Source organism: Lonchura striata, chromosome 10 (assembly GCF_046129695.1).
Source record: "Lonchura striata isolate bLonStr1 chromosome 10, bLonStr1.mat, whole genome shotgun sequence".
Classification (NCBI taxonomy): Eukaryota; Metazoa; Chordata; class Aves; order Passeriformes; family Estrildidae; genus Lonchura; species Lonchura striata.
In genome coordinates, this window is record NC_134612.1 from 13224899 (window position 1) to 13245625 (window position 20727).

A 20727-nucleotide genomic window follows, 5' to 3' on the forward strand; every position below is an offset into this window, starting at 1 on the left:
TGATTTTATACAGCAGTTGCAGCCAGATTAGTTTAACACTGCATTGGCTTTGTGTGGTGGGATTTTGGTAGTGAGGGGGGCTAAGGGTGGCTTAACGGGGTGGTTGCTGTGAGAAGCTGCTGGAAGCTTCTCCTGTGCCTGATGGAGCCGATGGCAGCAGGATGCAGACAGACCTGGCCAAGGCTGAGCCCACTGGCACTGGTGGCAGCACCCCGGCAATGAGGTGTTTCAGCAGGGGCACAAAACCTGCACAGATGGAGACAGGAGTGAGGATATGGAGAGAAACAGCCCTGCAGACACCAGGGTCAAGGAAAGAGGGGCAGGGGGTGCTTCAGGCTCTGGAGCTGAGATTTTCTCCCTGAAGCCATGGAGAGGCAGCTGTGCCCCTGCAGCTCCTGGGGGTCCAAGCAGGAGCAGAGATCCACCTGCAGCCCTTGGAGGAGCCCAGGCAGAGCAGGTAGATGTGCCTGAAGGAGGCTGTGACCCCAAGGGAAGCTGGAGCCCGAGAAGAATGTGAGGAATCCTCCCCTGAGCGGGAAGGAGCAGCAGAGAGGTGGGATGGTGTGATGAACTGACCACCACCCCCCTCCCTCTCCCCCTGTGCAGCCATGGGGAGAAGTGTGACTGGTTAAGTGGAGGAAAAGAGAAGGGTTTTTCTAGGATTTTATTTGATTGGCAATAAGTTAAACTAATTTTCTCAAGTTATGTCTGTTTTGCTCTGAAAGTAACCGGTGAGTGATCTCTCCCTGCCCTTATCTCGACCCAAGAGCTTTTTATTGTATTTTCTCTGCTCTGTTCAGCTGAGGGGGGCAGGGACAGAACAGCTTTGGTGGGTCAGCAGGGTCAGCCTGGCACAAGAACAGTTTAACAGAGGGTCTATTTAGACCTTGCTGTAAGTTGCAGAAATATTTTTTGCCCTTTAATCTCATATAGGCAACTGATTACTCAAAATGCTTGCCAGTAGCAGCTTTTCTATAGGTTGAACCTCAGTTCATCAGATACTGCTCATGTCACATTAGAGAAGTCCTTCTTAAATCAGGCCAGGCCTTCACACATGGAAAAGAAACTGGGACTGCTCACAAAAGTTAAGAGTGCTTCAGAAGTCAGTAAGGATTGTTTTATGCTGCCTGTTGGCATAGCTTCAGGTAATTAAATTAGTAATTATTTCTGGATTTTCTTGACAAAACTTTAAAAACTGGTCTTAAGATCTCCACTTCCTTCAGTTTGGAGCTGTTGCTGTATTAACTTTATATTACACATTTCATATTTCGGTTCAGGTATTTTTTATACCTGCAGCCTTTTTTATTTCATGGCAGTCTCTCGTGTACAAAATCACTGGTCCATGGGAGCACTGACAGAGATGTTACAGATTTACTCACAGTCCCAAACTGGAGGCACCGCTCACTTGGGCTGAACAAGGCACCAGCGATGGCACCTGAGTGAGCACAGCAGAGCCAGCTGCAGCCAAGCTGTAGCACCAGCAGCCAGAGGTCAGGGGACACATCTGGATCCACTCCCCAGCTGAGGGAGCCCCGGGGTGGGCAGTGCCTGTGGGATCCTGGCCTGGCTGTGGAACCCAGGCTGGGGGAGCCCCAGCACACTGAGCCTGCATTTGCCACCCTCTGTTTGGGGTGAGACATGGTGTCCATGGGGCAGGCAGGATCCTGCACCAAAGCTGGTCCCAGATGCCAGTCTGGCACCACCATGCAGTGTATGCCTTGAACCGCCCTAAGGCGTCCCCTAGGATGGATTATTCCAATTTTCCTGCTCTTCCCCATCTTGTTGCAACTTGAGTCTGAAGAATACCTGTTCCTTGCATGCTCTAGAAAGACTGTTTGTGCCTTCTTTTGCTGATTGAAAATATCCAAACTGAAATTAATTTCAGAGAGTTAGAACTTCTGAAGGATAAAAAAACTGGTCCAGGGGCTCCATTTACATTCACTGAAGCTTGAGTCTATTCGGTGGCACAGAAAGCAGCACTGCCTGCAACACCTTGCCAGGAGAAAAAGCACAGATGAAAGGAGGAATCACAGAACTAAGGATTTTACATTTCCATTGCACTTTGATGTTCAGCTCTTGCTGCCCTCCCTCCCTGAAGCAAGCTAACACCCTGTGTGTGACTACACCCTTCTAAGTGCTTGAATCTGCCTCCAGGCGTTCCCCTCCCAGCCTTCCTTGCTACATTTGAAAGATCATCTGCCTCCCCAGCATCTGCTCGTGAGCGATGACGATCAATGCTAAAGGGAGAGCAAGGGCATCCCAATGGCAATTTTATCAACTGGAAATCATACATGAGCCTTTCAAAACGGGCCAGCAAGAGGAAATTATTAATGGGTTAGCATATAATGATCAAACAGATGAAAGAAATGCAAGAAAGCAATTCAGACATCTTTTTAGAGGCAGAAAACCCTGCAGAAAAGAAAGTATAAGGCACAGATATCGCAGCACAGCATTTTGGCACTGCACTGTTACACAATTCCCTTGAGATAGCACAGCTTACATAGTATCACTATGGCAAGAAAAGAGTATTCCAGCAGGGATATTTGCTGAATAATACTGCAGTGTTTCCATCCCCAACATGTTAAAAACTTGGCAAAAGATAAATAAGCCCTTAAACAAGATTTTTATTAAATTACATAGTTTGTATTCTTTGGATTGTTCAGCTTTTAGTTTGCATCTGGATCATGTTTCCCAGTTTTTTTGTCTTAATGAGGCACTAAAAAATAATTCAATGTGATGTCTTTGTGCAACAAGAACATCCTCAAGAGTAGCATCATAATTAAAATATCAAAGATAAGGAGGTTTGCAAATAAAGTCAGATTTGATAACACAGAGGTGTGGCACTCCTCTGAAATGTGTTGCCGGGCTTCAGCCATCTGTCCTGGCTGTTACTGAAGGTTTTTGTCCTTGTAACACAATGGGGCTAGTTGTTGAAAAAAGACATATAGGCAGCTTGAATAATTAATTCTTTCACAACAGAAGCCACACAAGGGCCAGTAATGAGAAGAGGAAGAACACAGAGGAGAAAAAGTTTTGAACTGTTTACAGCCCACGAGGAGCTAACCCCAAGCATTTTCTTCTCCTTGGCACAAAAACCCTCCGGAGACTCTGTAATCAGGGAGAATATTATCTGAGAAGCTTTGTGGAACTGTTTGTCCTTCATGGAGCATTTGTGAGCAATTACTGGGAAATGTGTTAAACTCTTAAACCAGTGCTTTACTGAAGTGGAAGGAGTCTGCTTGGATGCTCTGCAGCTCCCAGGTCAGTTTAATGGGAGAACAGCCAGGTTTAAAGAATCTTCGAGAAAAACTGAGGCACAGTGGAGAGATAATGACGTTCCTTGACTGCATGCATCACCTCATGCTGTCAGCCAGACTGTGCTGTGAGGGACACCGAGGGAGTGCTTGGGGACAGTAGTGACAGATGGATTCCTAATTACATAAATTTCTTGTCTTGGTGGAGTACCTGAACAGGACCCCCTACTGCCTGCCTGAGAACAACTGCTGTTGCCCTACAATAATGTTAGTGCATTTAAGTCAGTTGCTGTGTTGTTGATAGATGTCTGGTTCTTAATTTAAAAAATATATACATACATTTGTGTATATATATAAATATAGATAGATATGTATGTCATCCTTGCATATGGAAAGAGTTTTAAGTTATCTAGAACATCCACACCGCTAATGAGAGAGTTTTGAGGGGAAAGGAAGCTGCTTTATGTTACTGCATGTGTCTTGGCTCACTGGGAAAATACAACAAAATTTATGTGCTTACAATTATCATTAGATCCTAATTTTTGGCAGGTTTAACTACTTACCTTCTCTTCCCATTTATTTTTAAGTGAGTTGTGAGTTTGTGAATGTGCCAGTTTGATGGTCCCAAAGACAGAGAGCGTCTGTTTGCCTATAAAGGCAATATATTTACAACATTCACTTCCACAAACTGCTCCCGAAAGAGCGCTTCAGTGGCACACTTGAGGGGCTAACAAGAGGATCAGTAATGTAAAACCCCCGTCATCTTGCCAAGATTACTAATGAGGCTGCAATTTGCCAGCGAGAGGTTGCAACTGTAATGGGTTTTGCAGTCTATTCCTTTTACTAGGAGGGCATTGTAACAACTCCTGCAGGCTTCTGAGTCACCTCCAGTTTTCCAAGCGTTCCCACAAATTGTGTAACTTTGTTAGCGACGTCCTTAAATCGTTGTGCACAACTCCAGAACTAAATCCCTACTTAGAAAACTACATGAAAACTTTTGAAAATCAGACTGATTATTAACATTCTGATAATTTTACAGACTGGACAACAATTTGAGCTAAGAAACTCTGTGGTGTCCTAAGACATCCCTAGTTTTCTAATAATTGTTCATCAGAATAGTTTCATTTATTGTATTATTCAGAACCCGTGGCTAGATCAGTGTCGGGAAACCGACAAGTAAAGGATGATGCTTGTTTAGTAAATTGTGGTAAACCCAGTACAACCCGTGCTCAAAGTCGGAGAAAAGTAAAGCGAGAGTCCTGGCTGATGCTGCCGCGGACTCTTGAAAGCTGCTCTGCCACAGGATAAACGGGAGAGCTGGCGCTGGCTGCTGCTGACCTGCAGCACGAGCACACGCTGGATCTGGATGTCCCAGACCGGGCCTGCTGTCCCCAGGAGCAGCCCCGAACAGGAGTCCGGGCGATGGGTGCAGGTTTGCTGGCGGTTCTGCTCGGTTCCAGCCCGGCAGAACCCAGCCCGGCCCGGCCCGGCCCGGCCCGGCTCGGCCGCAGGCGGGCGGAGCGCGGGCGCCGCCCGGCGGCGGCTGCGGGCACTGCGGCACCGGGCGCCGTTCCGCCGGCGATCTCCGGGCCCGGCCCGCTCCTCCTCTCGTTCGCTCGCGTTCTAAAAGAGCTCGGGATGAGTTCTTGCTCCCCTCCTCTTTCTCCCCTCTCTGGCCGAGCAAAGCCGACGGCTCGGCTCTGACGGCGGGAGGAGTTAAAGCTGCACAGCCCCAGCCACGCGCGCTGCGCGTTGGCCTTTGATTAACAGCAGGACGGGACCACCGGGAGGCTGAACGAAAGCACAGAGGCTCTCGCACCGGGCTGGGGATCAGACACAAATGAGCCTCTGGCCGCAGCTGAGCGTGCTTTGGAGAGGTGCCGAAACGGGATCAGGGCAGGAAGGCGGACCCTGAGCATTGCAGCTACATGGATAAGGCTTCTGGCTCCGGTGGTGCCGGTGCACCTCTCGGGCTGCTCTCCCTCCTGGTACCGGGTACCAAGAGCCGCCTCTCAGCCCGGGGCAGGGCAGGGCGGGGGCTGAGCGGTCTGCAGCTCTCGCTGACACCCCTGAGCAGTCACACCTGAACCTGCCAGCAGCGCCTTTCTCCACATCTACAGTGACACCTGTGTTCCGCTTCCTAGACATCAAGCCCAGCCTAAACGGCATTTTAACACCTTTAATGAGAAGGTCTGAGTGGCAGCAGGTTGGAGAGCTACTGTGTTATGCTTTAGCATAAACCATGGATTTCTATATGTGCCAGACAAGACAACTTTCATAGGAAGATTACTGAAAGCTGATTAAGCCACCCATCTGGGAAGGTGGCACAGCCTCCTCCTGCTGGGCTCGGAAAGCCATGGCCACTGGTTTGAAAGCCAGCTGCACTTGGATACTAACGCTGCTCCTCAGAGATGGACACCAAGGTGCATCCCAAAAGTGACCAGCAGGCTCCACAGAACCTGCTCCAGCTTCTGGAGTAAGCCTTGTTTTCATCAGGGGATTGGACCTAAGGTAAATTCTATCCTAAATCATTTGTTGAGTGTGACAAAAGAGTGGTGAAGAGTAATCTCACTCTAAATGTTATTCAAAGGGCAAGAAACTGAAATTTTCACAGGGTAAGAAACTGAAATCAGCTGTATTCACATCCCAATAAACAACAGAGGGCAACTGCATAAACCACATGGCGTGATTTGCTAGAGAGAACAACTTCAGATACGTTCCTCTTTCTTACTTTCATTTTATGATACTTATTTTTTATTGAGGTTGCATAGACACTCACTCTTTCCCCTCCCAAAATCAAATAAAAGGACATCATTCACAGGGAACATACCTAATGTCTTCATGTGCAGTCCCACTTGGGTTAAATAAAATAGGCAAACAGAACTCTGAAAATAATTCCTATTCATTGAAAAATCAGATCTTTCCTTGTTTTCATCAATGAGTGGGTAGTAAGGATGGAAGAAAGGAATGTGAGCAATTAAAAAAAAAATTGGATTTTTCATTTGAAGTCTGAAAAAAAACAACCCTCTCATACATCAACAAGGCTATGAAAAGGCATATCTGGTGGAGTCTCTGGGTCAGTTGCTGTGTCTGTATGTGACCTTAAATTCTTGTTGCAGTGGTTTTGCTGTTACTTACTGTCTTTTTGCAGATCAAGGTGCGTTTTACTTTTTTTTTTTTTACAGTGACATCATCCTGCTCAAAATTTTCAGTGTGCACATAAAAACCATATTGGAGATAAAATCACCCATGCTTTCAATAATGGAGAGGTCAAAAAGGAGTTGCAATTGTGGTCCTTTCACATTTCAATTTTGGTTGCTGCTAAGCTTCACCTGGAGAGTGGCTAGCTGGGGAGAGGCGGTATTGCAAAGAGCAAGGAAGAGCGCAATCAGTGTATTACGGGAAGGAAAGTGATTTTTTGCTTTTTAAGGTATGGAGCTGACTAAGAATTGAGGTTAATTAGCATTTTAAGAGCCATCTTCATGCATAAAGTACTTGCCTCAGAAGGAAGTGAAATAATCCTAACTTTATTTCAGAAAGACCTTTTGTTTCATTGCAGATTCCATATTTTAACAAAAGGTAAGGAGAAATAAAAATATCCTGCAAGCTAAGTGTTGGGTATGGGATGATGGAGACCAAGATAATTGAAACAGAAAAATTAAAGTAGAAAAAGGCTGAAAGAGATGGACTAGGGGCAGGATATGTTCTGCTGTAAGGTTTGTTATTTACAGCAACATAGAATTTAGACTAACTTATGTTAGAGGATGTCTGTTGTCAAAATTCCTACTAAAGCAAGGTTCAGCTATGAGCTCAAACCAGAGTAGTTGGGGCTTTAGCCACTGATGTTATGAAAGTTGCAAGCATGGAGATTACACATCCAGCATCTCTGGACAACCTGTTCTGATGCTTGAGCATCCTCATGCAGAAAAAACTTTTGCTTATATCAAGTCAAACCTTTTGAAAATACAGTTTATGCCTGTCAATTTTTTCCTCTCACCAAGTACTGCTGTGAAGAGCCTGGCTTTTCTTTCTTGGTAATCTCCCCTCAAAGCCCCTCCTACTTAGGCTAAATGAGCTCAGTTTCTTCAGTTTCTTCTTTATGGGAACAAGGTTTCAGCCCCATAAAGGTCCATTTGTTAGCCATCCACTGAACTTGCTGCAAGTTATCATCATTGTCAAATGTATGGAATATGGAATCAAATGTAATGGAGTTCTTTAGACAATCAAAATTTTAAGGAGAGCCAAGGCTCGGGCCACACTTTATATGATTTATTGTCACCTTAAGAATCAGAAGGAAAGCTCTGTGTACTACTTAAATGTCATCTGCCTCTCACTGCATAGGATCTGGTTACCTGACCAGACCAGCTTTTGTAGGTTCTGTCTCCAATGAATGCAGCATCTGTCCCAGAGCCATCATAAAAACTGGAGTGCTTACAGAACATTTCAGGCCAAAACCAGTTGTACTCCTTAAAAGACTTGTCAGATACAAGAGCACCATTTGATCAGCTGGCTCAGAAGCGGGGTATGTGAAATGGTGGTGGGTGGGAGAACAAAGCATCCTTTGAGCTGCTGTATTATGAATTTTTCAAGGTAACAGGCAGGAGGTCTCAGTCACCCCCTCTCTTCCTGCTCCAATGAGCTGCTTGCTGCCTGTATGCTTCCCAGTGTTGCTCAGCATTTGATCTAAGAGTAAACATGTCAGTTTGAAGAGACTGCAGGTTGCAGATAGCTCCATGCTACTGTAGTGGAATAGGTTTTTCCTCCTCTGTTTTAAATTTCTGTTGCACCTTTCACCATGAGGCAGCTCAAAGCACTTTGCAACCAATTCACAAGCCCATGTGCCTATTTTGGCTCAGAAGGAAACATGCCCAGACTCATTACCTAGCAAAGCCATACAGGTATTTATAGCCTGAGCAGTGCCCAGCCAGGGCTGGAGATGCCTTCCCCAGTTCTAGGCTTGGTGTGCAGGTTTCTCATGCAGTATGGAAAAATATCTGTAAGAGGTGGAAAATGAACTAACACATCAGAGTCAATGCACCTCCCTCTGCTTTCCTCTCCTCTGTAGCCTGGAATTGTTCTGGAAAGATAGGATGTACTGAGAAAGGCAGTGGATTTCAGGATAAGGGGCCATAAGGGATGTTTATTTTTCATTTCACCAGCTCTGTAAAGATGTTTTCCCTAAAAGTCATTGTGGAGACTGAAAGAGTAGGCTTGCAAACTGGAGACTGCAAATGATGCTCCAGGGAAGCTTTTTTTGTACAGGTATATGGGTGATCTATAGCCAGAGAAATAGGAGACTGGCAATCTTTGGAATGTTCATTCTGAAAGGATGCATGTTCATTCTGAAAGGATGCATGTTCATTCTGAAAGGATGCATGAATATCAGGGAAGAAGACATGAGGAGCTCTATTCAAGAGTATTCATTCCTGCAGTTAAAGCTTTGACATTCAAGGCAATTGGGAAGACACTTTGTAAAAAAAAACAACCCAGAAAACCAAACAAAACCCACACAAACAAACTCTTCCTTCCGGGATAGGGTTTCTTCCTGGGAAATATCTGGACTTGAGTGTTTAGCCTGTTTTGCAACAAATGTCATTTGCATGTTTTTCAGAAGAGCACACAATTTAAATTCTTTGATAGATTCCTGGAGAACCTGCTGGATATCAAATACCAAATTAAACATACTTTTAATTTTAAATTAATCTCCTGCTATTCCAGGTTCTGTTTGTCTCTGCAGTCCCACACCTTTGGTGTTCTCTATCATACATTTATTTCCTTTGTATGCTGAAGGGTTCTTCTGGATGATACAAATAATTACATCCTGCTGCTTGGCACATCTGTTTATGAGAAGAAAAACTGGTTTTTGCATGATCAGCTCTGCTGCACTAAACAATGTCAGATGCTTATTGTGAAATAGCGACAAATTCTGGCTGAATTTGCAGCAACACATACTTGAAGGCATCAAAGTATTCTTGGAAGAACTTTCCACTCTGTGTGGGTGTCAGTGGTCTGGGAAATCCTATTTTATATCAGTGTCTTGACTTAATCCAGCTTCATAGCCATAATTTCACATGTCATAGAAACAGGACGTGCATTTTAAAATCCTTTGTAACTTTTAGACCTGTCAGAACTCTCTGAGTTATGGCTATGAGGAAACCTCTTCCCTTTCTACTTCCTATGCAGAATTCCCCAACTCAAGTATCACAATGGGTGTATATTTTCAAGTTTCTCTAATCTTGCACTTTCCAAACCCATTTTGGATTCACCACACACCTTTGAACAAAAGTGAGAAGCAGCAATTATGTCTTGCAACTGCAGCTCTGAGTTGTAGGTGGCAACTCCACAGACTGCAATGGAATTACCTCAGATTTGGACTGACCAAAGAATTAAAGCTACTGCTTTGGGCAACTGAGCTGCACATTAACAACTAAATATCAGTTAATTTCCTGCTGGAGATTGGTGTTCATCTGCCTTGGGAGAAATCTGGAGAGACTTAGCTTGATTTTTCAGCTAAATTATCTCTGTTGAGTTTCCTCAAGTCAATGCAAACCTGGGACAATACTGTCTCGTGAGTGAAAGAAAATGCCTGCATTCCTTCCCGGATGGGACATGGAAGCAGCCATAACCTCCAAAAGGAATACCAGCACAGGCACTGTACTCTTACAACAGTTATACTACATTAAGTGAATGTTTTCTTACTAATTTTGTCTTTATTTCCACTCATAGGCTGAATATCTGGCCTCAAAATATTGTTAGATATTATTGAAGTCAGACACCTGATGTTCAGGGGCTTTTACCACTGTGGAGGGAAAGTGGTCTATATATAATTTTTCCCTTTTTCTCCCTCAGTTAATTTCTACAGCACTAAGATACTTTAACACTCCCCCTCACCAGTTTCTGTTTGGACCAAAAAGCAAGCTTTTATTCTTGCTTGTGGGGAGGTTAAGCATTTGCTATTTACAAGTGGTGTGTGGAGAAAAGACGGACCTGGGGGCTTTTTATGTGTAATTTGATAGGAACATGCAGTGCAAAAGAGTATTTCAATTAGGAAAAAATATTACTTGTACATGAATTAAGCCTAAATTAATACAAAAGTTATCACCTGGAACGCAGGAACTTATCTGGTACAGCAGCAGATAATCCATGTAAAGGTATTTGCTTAGTTTATGGAGAGCTCTGTAACAGAGATTTTGCTTTTTGTTACCCTTAACCTGGCCCCATTTTCCTTTGCAGAAACAGTTCCAAAATCCAGAAGAATCCCACAGCACCTCACAGTAAATTCAAGCCAAACAACATTTGGCTTTGCTCTGCTGGAGCACATAGGTACAAGTGTTTCATTTCCAAGCTGTAAAGTCTATCCATAGCCCCCCAGTGAGAAAGAACAGCCAGATTTTAAGGCCAGTGCTGCTTCCCATCAGCAGACCCCATTTGTATGTTCCATTAAGCTCTCGGCAGAAAGTAATAAACACACCCATAACCTCACTAAACCCCCCTCTAACCCAAAATACTTATGAAAATAAAAAAATATTCCCCAGTCTTGCAGAGCTCAGTAACCACAACTACTGCCTGCTGAAACTTTTGGGAACGTGTCTCCTCACTTTTAGAATAACATTTGGGCAGGTGTAACAGTGACAGAACTAATCTCTGACTGGACATTTCTGTCAGGATGCATCTCACCCTGGTAAACAGTGTAAAGGAAAGTTGAATGTTCCTTGCTAGTGCTGCATTTGAGCATCAGTGTTATTAATTCAGCCCAAGCCATCCTTCTTTAGAAGGCACAAAGAGGGACTGCTGTAACACTACACTTAAGAGTAAAGAAAAAAAATTTAATGTGATGGTGGAATCTTTATATCACAGCCATTTGAATGGAGAATGTCTACTTTTACAGAAAGTTATGATGGAAAATCTAATCTCATGATCAACAAAAATATCTGTATTGGTATTTGTTATTCTTGATACTCCTTTCTTTTAAAATTTTTTACTTATGTATGTATATGTTTATATACATACAACAAAAAAATGGCTCTGGTTTTCAAGTAAAAACCATTTAAGATTCAGATTATAAAAGAAAGAATTTAGAAAGTATATGTTAATTACATTGTATTATATTAATTATATTTATTATGTTGTATTATTATAGTCTCAGCATTTAGTGATCCTATGTGGACAGGTTTTGAGTATACATTTATAGAATGGTGAGGAATGGCAACGGAAGGGGTTTTTGAATGCCTGTGAGAATCAAATATGATGACTTATTCTTCATACTTGAATTTAAATGTCAGAAGAGACTTTGTCCAAACTGTTAGTCACTGCAGTTAAACACAGATACACAGAAGAAATACTTTGATTCTATAAGGGTTTTTAAATTAGAACTCGGATTTTGAGCACTGATTGCTATGAAGTGATCTGACATGGTTACTGTAAATCCAGCATCCATGTGCTCACAGATGTATTTGAATCAATCAAGCCAAACTAACTGCCTGTGGCTCCCGTTGAAATACGGAGCAGTCCTGTCTCCCAGCCAGAGAAGGTTGTGCAAACTGAGCAGCTAATAAAAACACCAACATCTTTCCTCTTAAAACAGGGATCATCCTGGAATGATTTTTCCTAACACCACTATTATAATTTATTTGCATTTCGTAACTTCACTTGCTCAAAACGACAGTTACTCTACTTTTTCTGATCCAAACCCTATTTTTTTTTTTTTTTTTTTTTTTTTTTTTTGTCTCAGTTTATTCTCACTGCAAAATTCTCACTGCAGCCACAAAGACAGATCTTACTTGGCGGACGTTTTCTGTAAATACATTTGTTATTTGAGTTGCACACTCAGAGAGCTTTAAATTCCAGAAAAATCAGGCCTTGCCAAACGTAGTAGACAGGCTGGAAAAATATGAGTAAGTGGCTGCAAACACACTGCATTCTGAATATCGAAAATGTGGTTTTGGCATTGCAATTCGAGAGAACCCAAGTGAAACCAAATAAAAAAATCACAGATAAGACCAACTTAATGATCTCTGTGCTCACATGCATAGGCATCTTGGCCCTGGCTGCCACTGAGAATGCTGAGCAAAGAAGTCAAAAGAATTTCAAGAGGGGGAAAAATGCAAATAGTTCTACATCCTCTGCCACTCAATATGTTGCTCTGATAGGTTGTTATCACAGTGTCAAGATTTTTCCAAATATTTAAGCACTCTTCCATTATCAAAATAGAAAATATCTATGACAGACATCAATTCTGGAAGATGCACTCCAGCACAGTTTATTAAAAATAGAATCTAAGGGAAGAGAACACTATTCCTTGCAAAGTTAACATTAGGTCCTTCTCCCTACTTCTTCCTAAGATGTAAAAAGTAAAAAAAAAGGCAAGAGGGGGCAGATGTTCATGTAATACTTCAGCAGCCCAGTTTTCATGCACTCACTGGGTAGCATCAGCTCAGTGGTGCTTCAGCTTATGATGGGCATAATACACAGCTAAGAGTGAGGTACCTATGGAAAAGCAGAACAGCCCTATGCAGCAGTCCCACAGAAGCATGGCTGGCTGCACAAGTACCTGCAGAAAACCCCTGGAGTGTTGCTGTTGAGTTAGAAATGACACAGACTCACCAGAAGGCTTGTTTGCACAGCCTAGTTGCTGTACTTTGAATTATCTCTTTTTATACATTGTTCTGCTATAGTTAGACTAGATTGGTCAATTAATCAATACATTTCACCTGATTGGCTAATTAACAAAATGCTTTTCTTATAAACAATTTTTGAGAAAAACAGGAAAACAAGACTGGGAAAACAACATCTGTGGGTTTGTTTATAATAATGAACTATCATTATTTGTTTTTAACTCCCTAAAGTCTCACAACTCACTTCTGGGGAAACTTATCTAGTTTTTTTGCTCTCTGACCAGGTTGTCACATCCACACTGGAGAATATAAATGGAGCACAAATCAAAATGGGACTTCACAAGAGCACCTATGACTGCAAACCACATTGTGTCCATGGCAGCAGTGACAAACCAAGAGAAGCCATTAAGTCTTTTGTTGGCACCTGGAGGTGACACGTGGAATAGAATGCTTCATTTTGGCCTGCGGTACAGGGAAGACAGAGAGGGGACAGAGAGCCACCAAGGTAATTTGAGGGTTGTGGTGTGTGAAAAGAGACAGAAGCTGAGCTTCCTCATGTAGGAGGGAGCAGAGCTAAGTGCTGGCTTCAGGTGGGTACAGAGAACATGAAGCCCCCTTCTGAAGGCTGCATAGGGAAAGGATGGGAGGCAAAAGTTACAAGGAAAGCAAGGGAAATTCCAACTGGATAAACAGAAAGACACTCTTTGTTATTTGAGTTATTTGTAGTGAGGGTGGTTAAGATTGGAACAGGTATCTCAGAGTTCTGGATGACTGGAGACATCCAGATATTGCTTCCAACCAAAGTTATTCTCTGAGTCCATGAAATTCAAGAAATCTCCTACAGCAAAAGACTGCCTGGCCTGTATCAGGCTGAGCCTCAGAGAGACTCAGCCTGTATGGTTTTTCTCAGGAAGAGAGGTCTGTCTCAGTGGTTATTCCACACTATTCTTCAGAAGATAGGAAGTTGGAACCACTGACAGAGAAAAGTTTTGTTGAAAGACTGGATCTTCTATGATCTTATGTCACACAGACCTGGAGACAGCAGACTCTGTTCACCATGAAGGGGACCACTTCAGCACTTCTGCAGTTAAAATAGGGCTTCGAGAGGGGGAATTTCCCCTTTCCCTCATGGGATCTCTCTGTATTGATCCTTGCTAGTCAGATTCGGTGTGAAGGGCATAATTTGTGCACTGTGCTGGGAAAGCTTTATATCTTTTATATCTGTTAAGTGGCTGAGGACAGCCTTACAGCTAACATGGGCAGGCATTCCTTAGAGCGGTACTTAGCTGAAAGCAAGTACGTTTTGGCAAAATCTTCACTAAAAAAATCAATCTCTCTTACTCTTCCTTCCCCCACCCTCAGTGGGAATATCTGATTGCAGCCTTTTCACTCAAATTCCACACAGCTCCTCTTTCTTGAGGCCTTTCACACAAAAGCAAAGACTCACAAAGAGCAGACAGGCACCATTGTATCCCTGTGTTCCATGGCAACGTTTTAGCACTCTAAGAGTTGCAGCAAATCCAAATGCTGTTTCTGTTCTTTATTAATGATATTTCCCAGCTGTTTCTGGTTGACAAAGAGAGGTCTGGGCCTTTGTTCGAGGCTGTGCCCTGCCACATCAGGGAGCCCCAGAGGGGTTCACACCGAGCTCTGTAACTCAGGCACCAGGAGCACAGCCCCAGTGAAACGCTGCAGACACGCAGAGCTTGAGCCTGGGGATGTTGAGGTACTGCCTATGTGTGTGCTGTGCTCACATAATGACAAGAAAGCACAAGTTTGATCATACCTGTGCACAAAATATGTGTCCACAGCAGTGAAACCTAGAAGTAGCTCAGGGTTCTGTCCTTTTTTTTTTGGTAACAGCAACTAGCTGTTTGCCCTTTCTCTCTTAGGACATATTTTTTTTTTTTAGGGCTTACTTTTCATTCCCATCAGTAAAGTTTTCATATCATCTTTCTTCTTCATGCAGTCATTATCTCCTTATCCTGACATGTGCATTATGCAAACATGCTTCCCATTCACACAAGCCCTGCTCTGAATATATTACTGCCTTCTCTGCAGCGGTTCCAGCGGGGCTGTGGGTTTGTACAAGAACAGTGCAAGGCCCAGTGCTTACCACACTCTACCCTAAGGTTTCATTTGGATCTTTATCCCTGACTTTGGGCTTGAACTTTGAATTGCTAGTAAGAATTGTTCCTAGTAGGAACTTTTTATAGTAGATTCTATCTGCATTTATTCTGTTTTAGATAAAATAGCACGGCTACAGGAACGAAAGCATTGGGAATAAAGGCTAAATTAAATATACTATGTTTATTTTAACAAACGTATCAAAGCTGCTCTGGCATTTTCCATGTACAAGGGGCAATGTCAGAGTCATAAACCAGGTGCATATCTAAAAACATTATTGGGCTGGACAACCCAAATGCCTTCCTACAATCTCACAGATCTGCTGGCTTTGGTTTAGGTTCAATAGCTGAGACAAGAGAGAGGAAGCACAGGAAGAGTCCTGCTGAGATCCAGAACCACTGTTACCTCAGAAATGTGCTACCATTTGGCTCAATCTGTTGTTTGGTTGTAGAGTTTTCTAAATGAATTTATAATTTCAATCTTAGGCATGCTCTCTGCCATAGATGGGTAAGAGCAAGGGCCATAGGTATGTTAATGCAGATAAATGTAGGGGAAAAATATGAGTGCTGTAGCTGTCCAAGCTGTGAACGTCAAGAAGGGATGAGGTGCCATTTCTCGAGGAAGGCAAAATTTCAGAAAGAAAAGTGAGATTAAGCTTTTCCTCCCCAATAAATGGGACACATGGCACAATGCCTCCTCTACTTACAAATTTGGGTCTGAGGCTGAAGGCATCCTTTTTCCTGAGCCCAAAGATGTTTAGTGGCTTTTTATATGAAGGGGAGATGGCCACATTGAGAGTTTACTCTGTATTCAGCACAGAAGATGATACTGCAATAATACTTTGATTGCAGAGTCTAACTTTTCCTGGCACTAGGAGCAACCATGGCTTGCAGAACTTTTAATACCACAAGGCCTCTGGTGCATTATGCTTACTAAGCTTGATTATTAGAAATCTAGGCTATCAAGATAGGCATGATGACATACCCATAAAAGAATGGTTTTAAAATCATTGAACTTGAAGTTAGAGGTCATTCATGTATTTTACTATTATTAAAATGACATTAAAGGAGAGAGTTTCATCACATAATAATGTCAGTAAGGGCTTTATACCTTGATGCAGCACATACATCTTTACTATAAAGAAAGGGAAAGCCAGACATTAAAAAAATTAACTGCTTCTATTATTTGACACTGCTGTGAATAGGTACAGAACCGTGATCAGTTTTAAATGCAAGCACCCTCACAATACCTGAGGTTTTTCCACACACCTTTCCATATCATGCAGAGATTAAATGATATATTTCAGAGTTCTACAGCCCAGGCCCTCAAATAAGGCCTACAAATAATATTGTACTTCTTGGTCTAAAGATTGAACACCAGAGAGTTTGGTGACTTTTTGCCAATTTAACTCTGCACAATTCCAGCAGGAGCAAGGCCTCTCAGCCAGACTCACTTCCTCACAGCACTGCTCCATCACCTCCCCAGACCATGCACACTGAGGTAGCTCAGCCCAGCACAGAAATGCCAGGGGATGTCAGTGATGCTCAGGCTAAACTGGGAGCAGTGCCCTGCTCCTTGCAGTAAGGTTCTGGGCAGGCACAAAGACTCTCTCACTGCAGAGTCCAACTCTGCTCATTCGTTTGCATCTGCATCAGGAATTTTCCCAGGATGTGAGAGCTGAAGTGTCTTTGTGATGTTCATAAATATTATCAAAATCTTAAAGTTTTAAGGTCCAAAAGGATTTAGAAATTATTTGTTTAATTTTGATTGAGCTAATCACACATACAAACAGAATTTTTACACCATGTCAGTCTGGAAATAAATAATCAATTTCTGAGTAGCAATTATTTTCTTTAGTTAGGCAAATTTTGACATAGAACTAGAAACTTTTCCCTAAGCAGGTCTGGAAATAAACCAGAATATTTTGCCTCTCTGCTTTTTTCCTTCCTCTTTTTCTATAGAAGCTGTTTAGTCACACCCAGGCTCAATTCACACATGGTTCCAGACTGAGGCATTTAATGTGATCTTCAAATACAAATTTCACTTAGCCTTTGAAATTACTCCAGTTACTTTACATACATGCCATGAGGTATCTATTCATATGGCCCGTGAGATTTAAAGTCCTTCCTTTACTGTTAGAAATTTGCTCTTTTCTAGAAGAAAGTCCAAATAGAAGCATGGAATTTCAATTGAGAAATTCTTATTTCTCAGGACAGATGTTGAAGCTGTGGAGTGTTCATGCTTACACCAGTCATAGGTCAAAAATGAAGGACACAATTTTCTCAATGCCTGGAACAGTTCTTGGCTATCCATGGGTTTTACCTTTTCCATCTCAGCACTCCATGAGAAGGAATTACTTTATCTGCTACACCAGTTGCTAAGTATATGGACCATGCAGGCTTGGCAATTCTTTTTTCAGTTTAGTTTTAAACTGAAAGAAATACCAAACATGTGATAATAGCAGAAGGCACTCACTTACCCTATGACAATGCAGGAGATGGCAGTTCCCAAAAAGGCGTAGGTTAAAATTGATCCCAAGTTACGAAAAAAATGTCTCTAGGGAGGAAAGTTGGAAGGAAAGTCCTTTGTTATATAGTAAATTTAAAAAGCATTCAGACCAAGTAGAAACACATCTAGAAGTGCCATTTGTTACAACATGTTTCTCATACAGAAGATGGAGCGATATTGGCTGCCTCAGTTATTTTGGAAATTACAACTTAATTGTAATTTAATTACAATTTAATTTTTTCCCTTGGTGGAATGCCATCCAAATTCCCTCTTTTTATGTATCTGGCCAAATGTTTCAGGATCATGGCAGAAGTTCACAATGGAAGTACCTGATGCAAATGGTATCATGAGCCCATCCCTGAACAAAGTCCTGAGCAGGCAGGATATGAAACACAGGCTGTTCCTGCCTGCAGTTCACAGCACTCAGAGGGGTCTCTTCTGGAAGCAGGGAGGCCTAAGTGCTACAAACTGCACAATCAGATCTTTGCACAGGGACAGAAAGAGAGCAGAATGAGGGCCATGAATAATTCATTTTAATCCATTCCTGCCAAGTCCTTCCAGGCAATGAAATTTTGAGCTGACTGTCCTCTGGCCTGTTGGTTCTCCAGAGCAGCAGCCACACTCAGACCCTTCTGTCACAGAAAGAAAAGACACCTACCTTCTTCAAACTATATCCAGCATGAAATATAATGGGTGGCAGCAAAATGTTGAAGAAGATGGAAGGATCAAAGGTCATCTGCTAGGAAGGACAAAAGAGAGGATAAGAACAAATAAAGTAGCATTTAATTTGATATTATAGTGTTTTAATTGTATCTTCTTATCAGGACTGATCTCAGGCTCACCTCCACTGTTTGTGGGATTATACTGAGTTGGTTTTTGCAAGTATAAATGTGTAGTTCCTTACATCTTATAGATACAGAATACTACTTGAAAAGTATCCCTTCAAGAAGGAAATCAGTCATGCTACTTTACAGGGAACACATAAAAGCAGCTGCCCTACCAGACATCCAACTTGACAGTCCTGGGACATAACTCCAGGTTTGGACATGAGCTCCTGGCCACTTTCAGGAAAGACACCTCAGCAGTGTTGTGTCTCAATTCCCCATGTACAGAAGGGTGATAGACGTCCTACATCACCAAAACCAAGGTAACATTTCCTTTGAAGGAAATGATTTATAAAATAGCCATTAGAAGTTTTAAAGTAATGCTAGAATGAAGAATTGCACTGATCATATTGGCCTTCAACTTCTGGCACAGAGAAAGGCCAAGGACATTGCTCAGCCATTGCAATTCAATACAATAGAATAGAATTCTCTTTAAAATTATGGCATTGCTGGAGGGAAAACAAAACCAAACAACTTAAATAAATCCATGTACTGCTTAGTGTTCTGTCAGTGGGCTATATTATACCAATACTTTTAAAATACAGGAAATAATTAGTTCAAAGACTTGCAGCTCCTTTGTTCAGAAGAAGTGATATTTTAAGGAAGAAGTATTCGATATTATTTCCCTTCAAAACAGTAAAACCTGCCCACAAAATGACTTCTGTCTTCTTACTAACAAACAGCTTGATTCAATAAACAGGAAGTGAGAGCTGAGACTTTTTTCCATTCTGCTCACTTTGAAACATAAAGCTAAAAAATCTAACTATATAACCTGCCAGCAACATTAGCTGTGCTGGCACCATCACTGAAAGCCTGATGAAAGAAAGATTTTCTTAATTCATGAACTAACATTCTTAAATGTTAATTTTGGAATTAATTCAGCAGATATGTTAAAATATATTTTCCGTGGGCATCAGAAATCCTGACTGCATGTTTTATTATTCAAAATCATGTTCTGAAGAATACATGTTTGTAAGTCATGTCACAATCTATTTTCTCTGATAAAAGGCACTAAGTGAATGCTTTTAGTGCAGTCAAAAGGGAATTGCAGTTGTACAAAACCCAGAGTGTGGTGTGATCATGCTTTCTGTTTTTTATGTTAGTGTTTCTGCCAGTCAGGAAGGCTGCTAGGCATCGTTATTGTCTCCTAAATACTGCTGAATTCATCCCCTTTACTTTTTTATTTATTTTCTTTTCAAGAGGACATCTGCCAGGTAATTTTAAAGGAAAAACAAGTAAAAATCCAGGCAGACTGAGATCTCTCCAACAATTTAGTGGAACTAAAATTCACAGACTGAGATCTCTCCAACAATTTAGTGGAACTAAAATTCACAGTTGAGACCTTCAAGAGCCTTCCAGCAAAGTGAGACTATAGAAACAAGATTGGGCAGTTTCCTGTAAGGGCAAGAGAAATTTCTGTGCAAGTCATTGCTCCTCCTTTCTCTTAAGTCAGCTCCAGAGCCAGGTTTGATGAAGAGGATCAAATGTAATGGATTAGTACACGTGCCCTGGAAATGAAACACACACTCTGGCTAAGACAAAGCTGCAACTGCAACCAACTAGCAGGAAAAAGAATGGAGATTCAGCAAAATCTGACTGCCACAGTATTTTCCTGTCTCCACCCACCACAACTCTAATGGTCCTTGACATTCTGGTTCTTTTTGAGAAGGGCAAGCCTGGCAGTAACAGCAGACAGGCACACAGTGGTGCTGCATCAGCAAGAAATTTGAGCAGATGGTTAAATCCTAATTCTGCTGAGCTCCCCAGTGTACATTCTAAGCATAACTTAAAAGTTTTCCCAACGATAACTTTGTAATACACAGAATCATGTATTACTGTGCTAGACAAACAATAATAATACTTGGAAAAAAGCTAAATAATACATTGCAATATTGTAAAAAGGTATTGGTAAGGGATTAGGAGCTTCAGTGAATATACAATTTTTTTTGAGCACAAATCCAGGCTTTAAAAAGTGTTTCTGCAAGTCAGTGTTCTTCAAATGGCTGCCATTTAAAAAAAAAGTGAACATTATAAGAAGCAAATATTACATGGGCAGGGAAAGACTATACTAACAAAGTAAAATATTTTTTTTTTATATACGGGAAGAAAGAAAAGGCCATGACATTGTGAAGACTGCAAATTTTCTCCCACACTTCCCTTTTTGCATCCAGCCTGAATTGCCCCAGTGCTGTCTCCCTGCTGAGGACCACTGCAGGAGTAGAAGAATGTATGAGAATGCTGTGATGACTTTAAGTGTACATATTTACAAGTACATACTTACAAGCTTGTGCTTTTAAAATGTTTAGAGTTTGCAGTTTCCTGTGCTATCCACAGGAGGTA

General features: G+C 42.0%; 1 protein-coding gene across 2 annotated transcripts in view; it reads right to left on the bottom strand.

Moving 5' to 3' along the window:
- SLC9A9 (solute carrier family 9 member A9) overlaps window positions 1-20727 on the bottom strand; it is a 180324-nt gene that overhangs the window by 153086 nt on the left and 6511 nt on the right. The window contains exons 3-4 of one of the 2 annotated variants that reach the window (XM_077785661.1): window positions 18162-18242; window positions 17475-17551 (exon numbers count right to left, since the gene is read on the bottom strand). In XM_077785661.1, coding sequence (XP_077641787.1) covers window positions 17475-17551; window positions 18162-18242 — 158 coding nt within the window. The remainder of the gene's footprint in view (window positions 1-17474; window positions 17552-18161; window positions 18243-20727) is intronic. The other variant, XM_021536919.3, reaches the window with a different exon arrangement.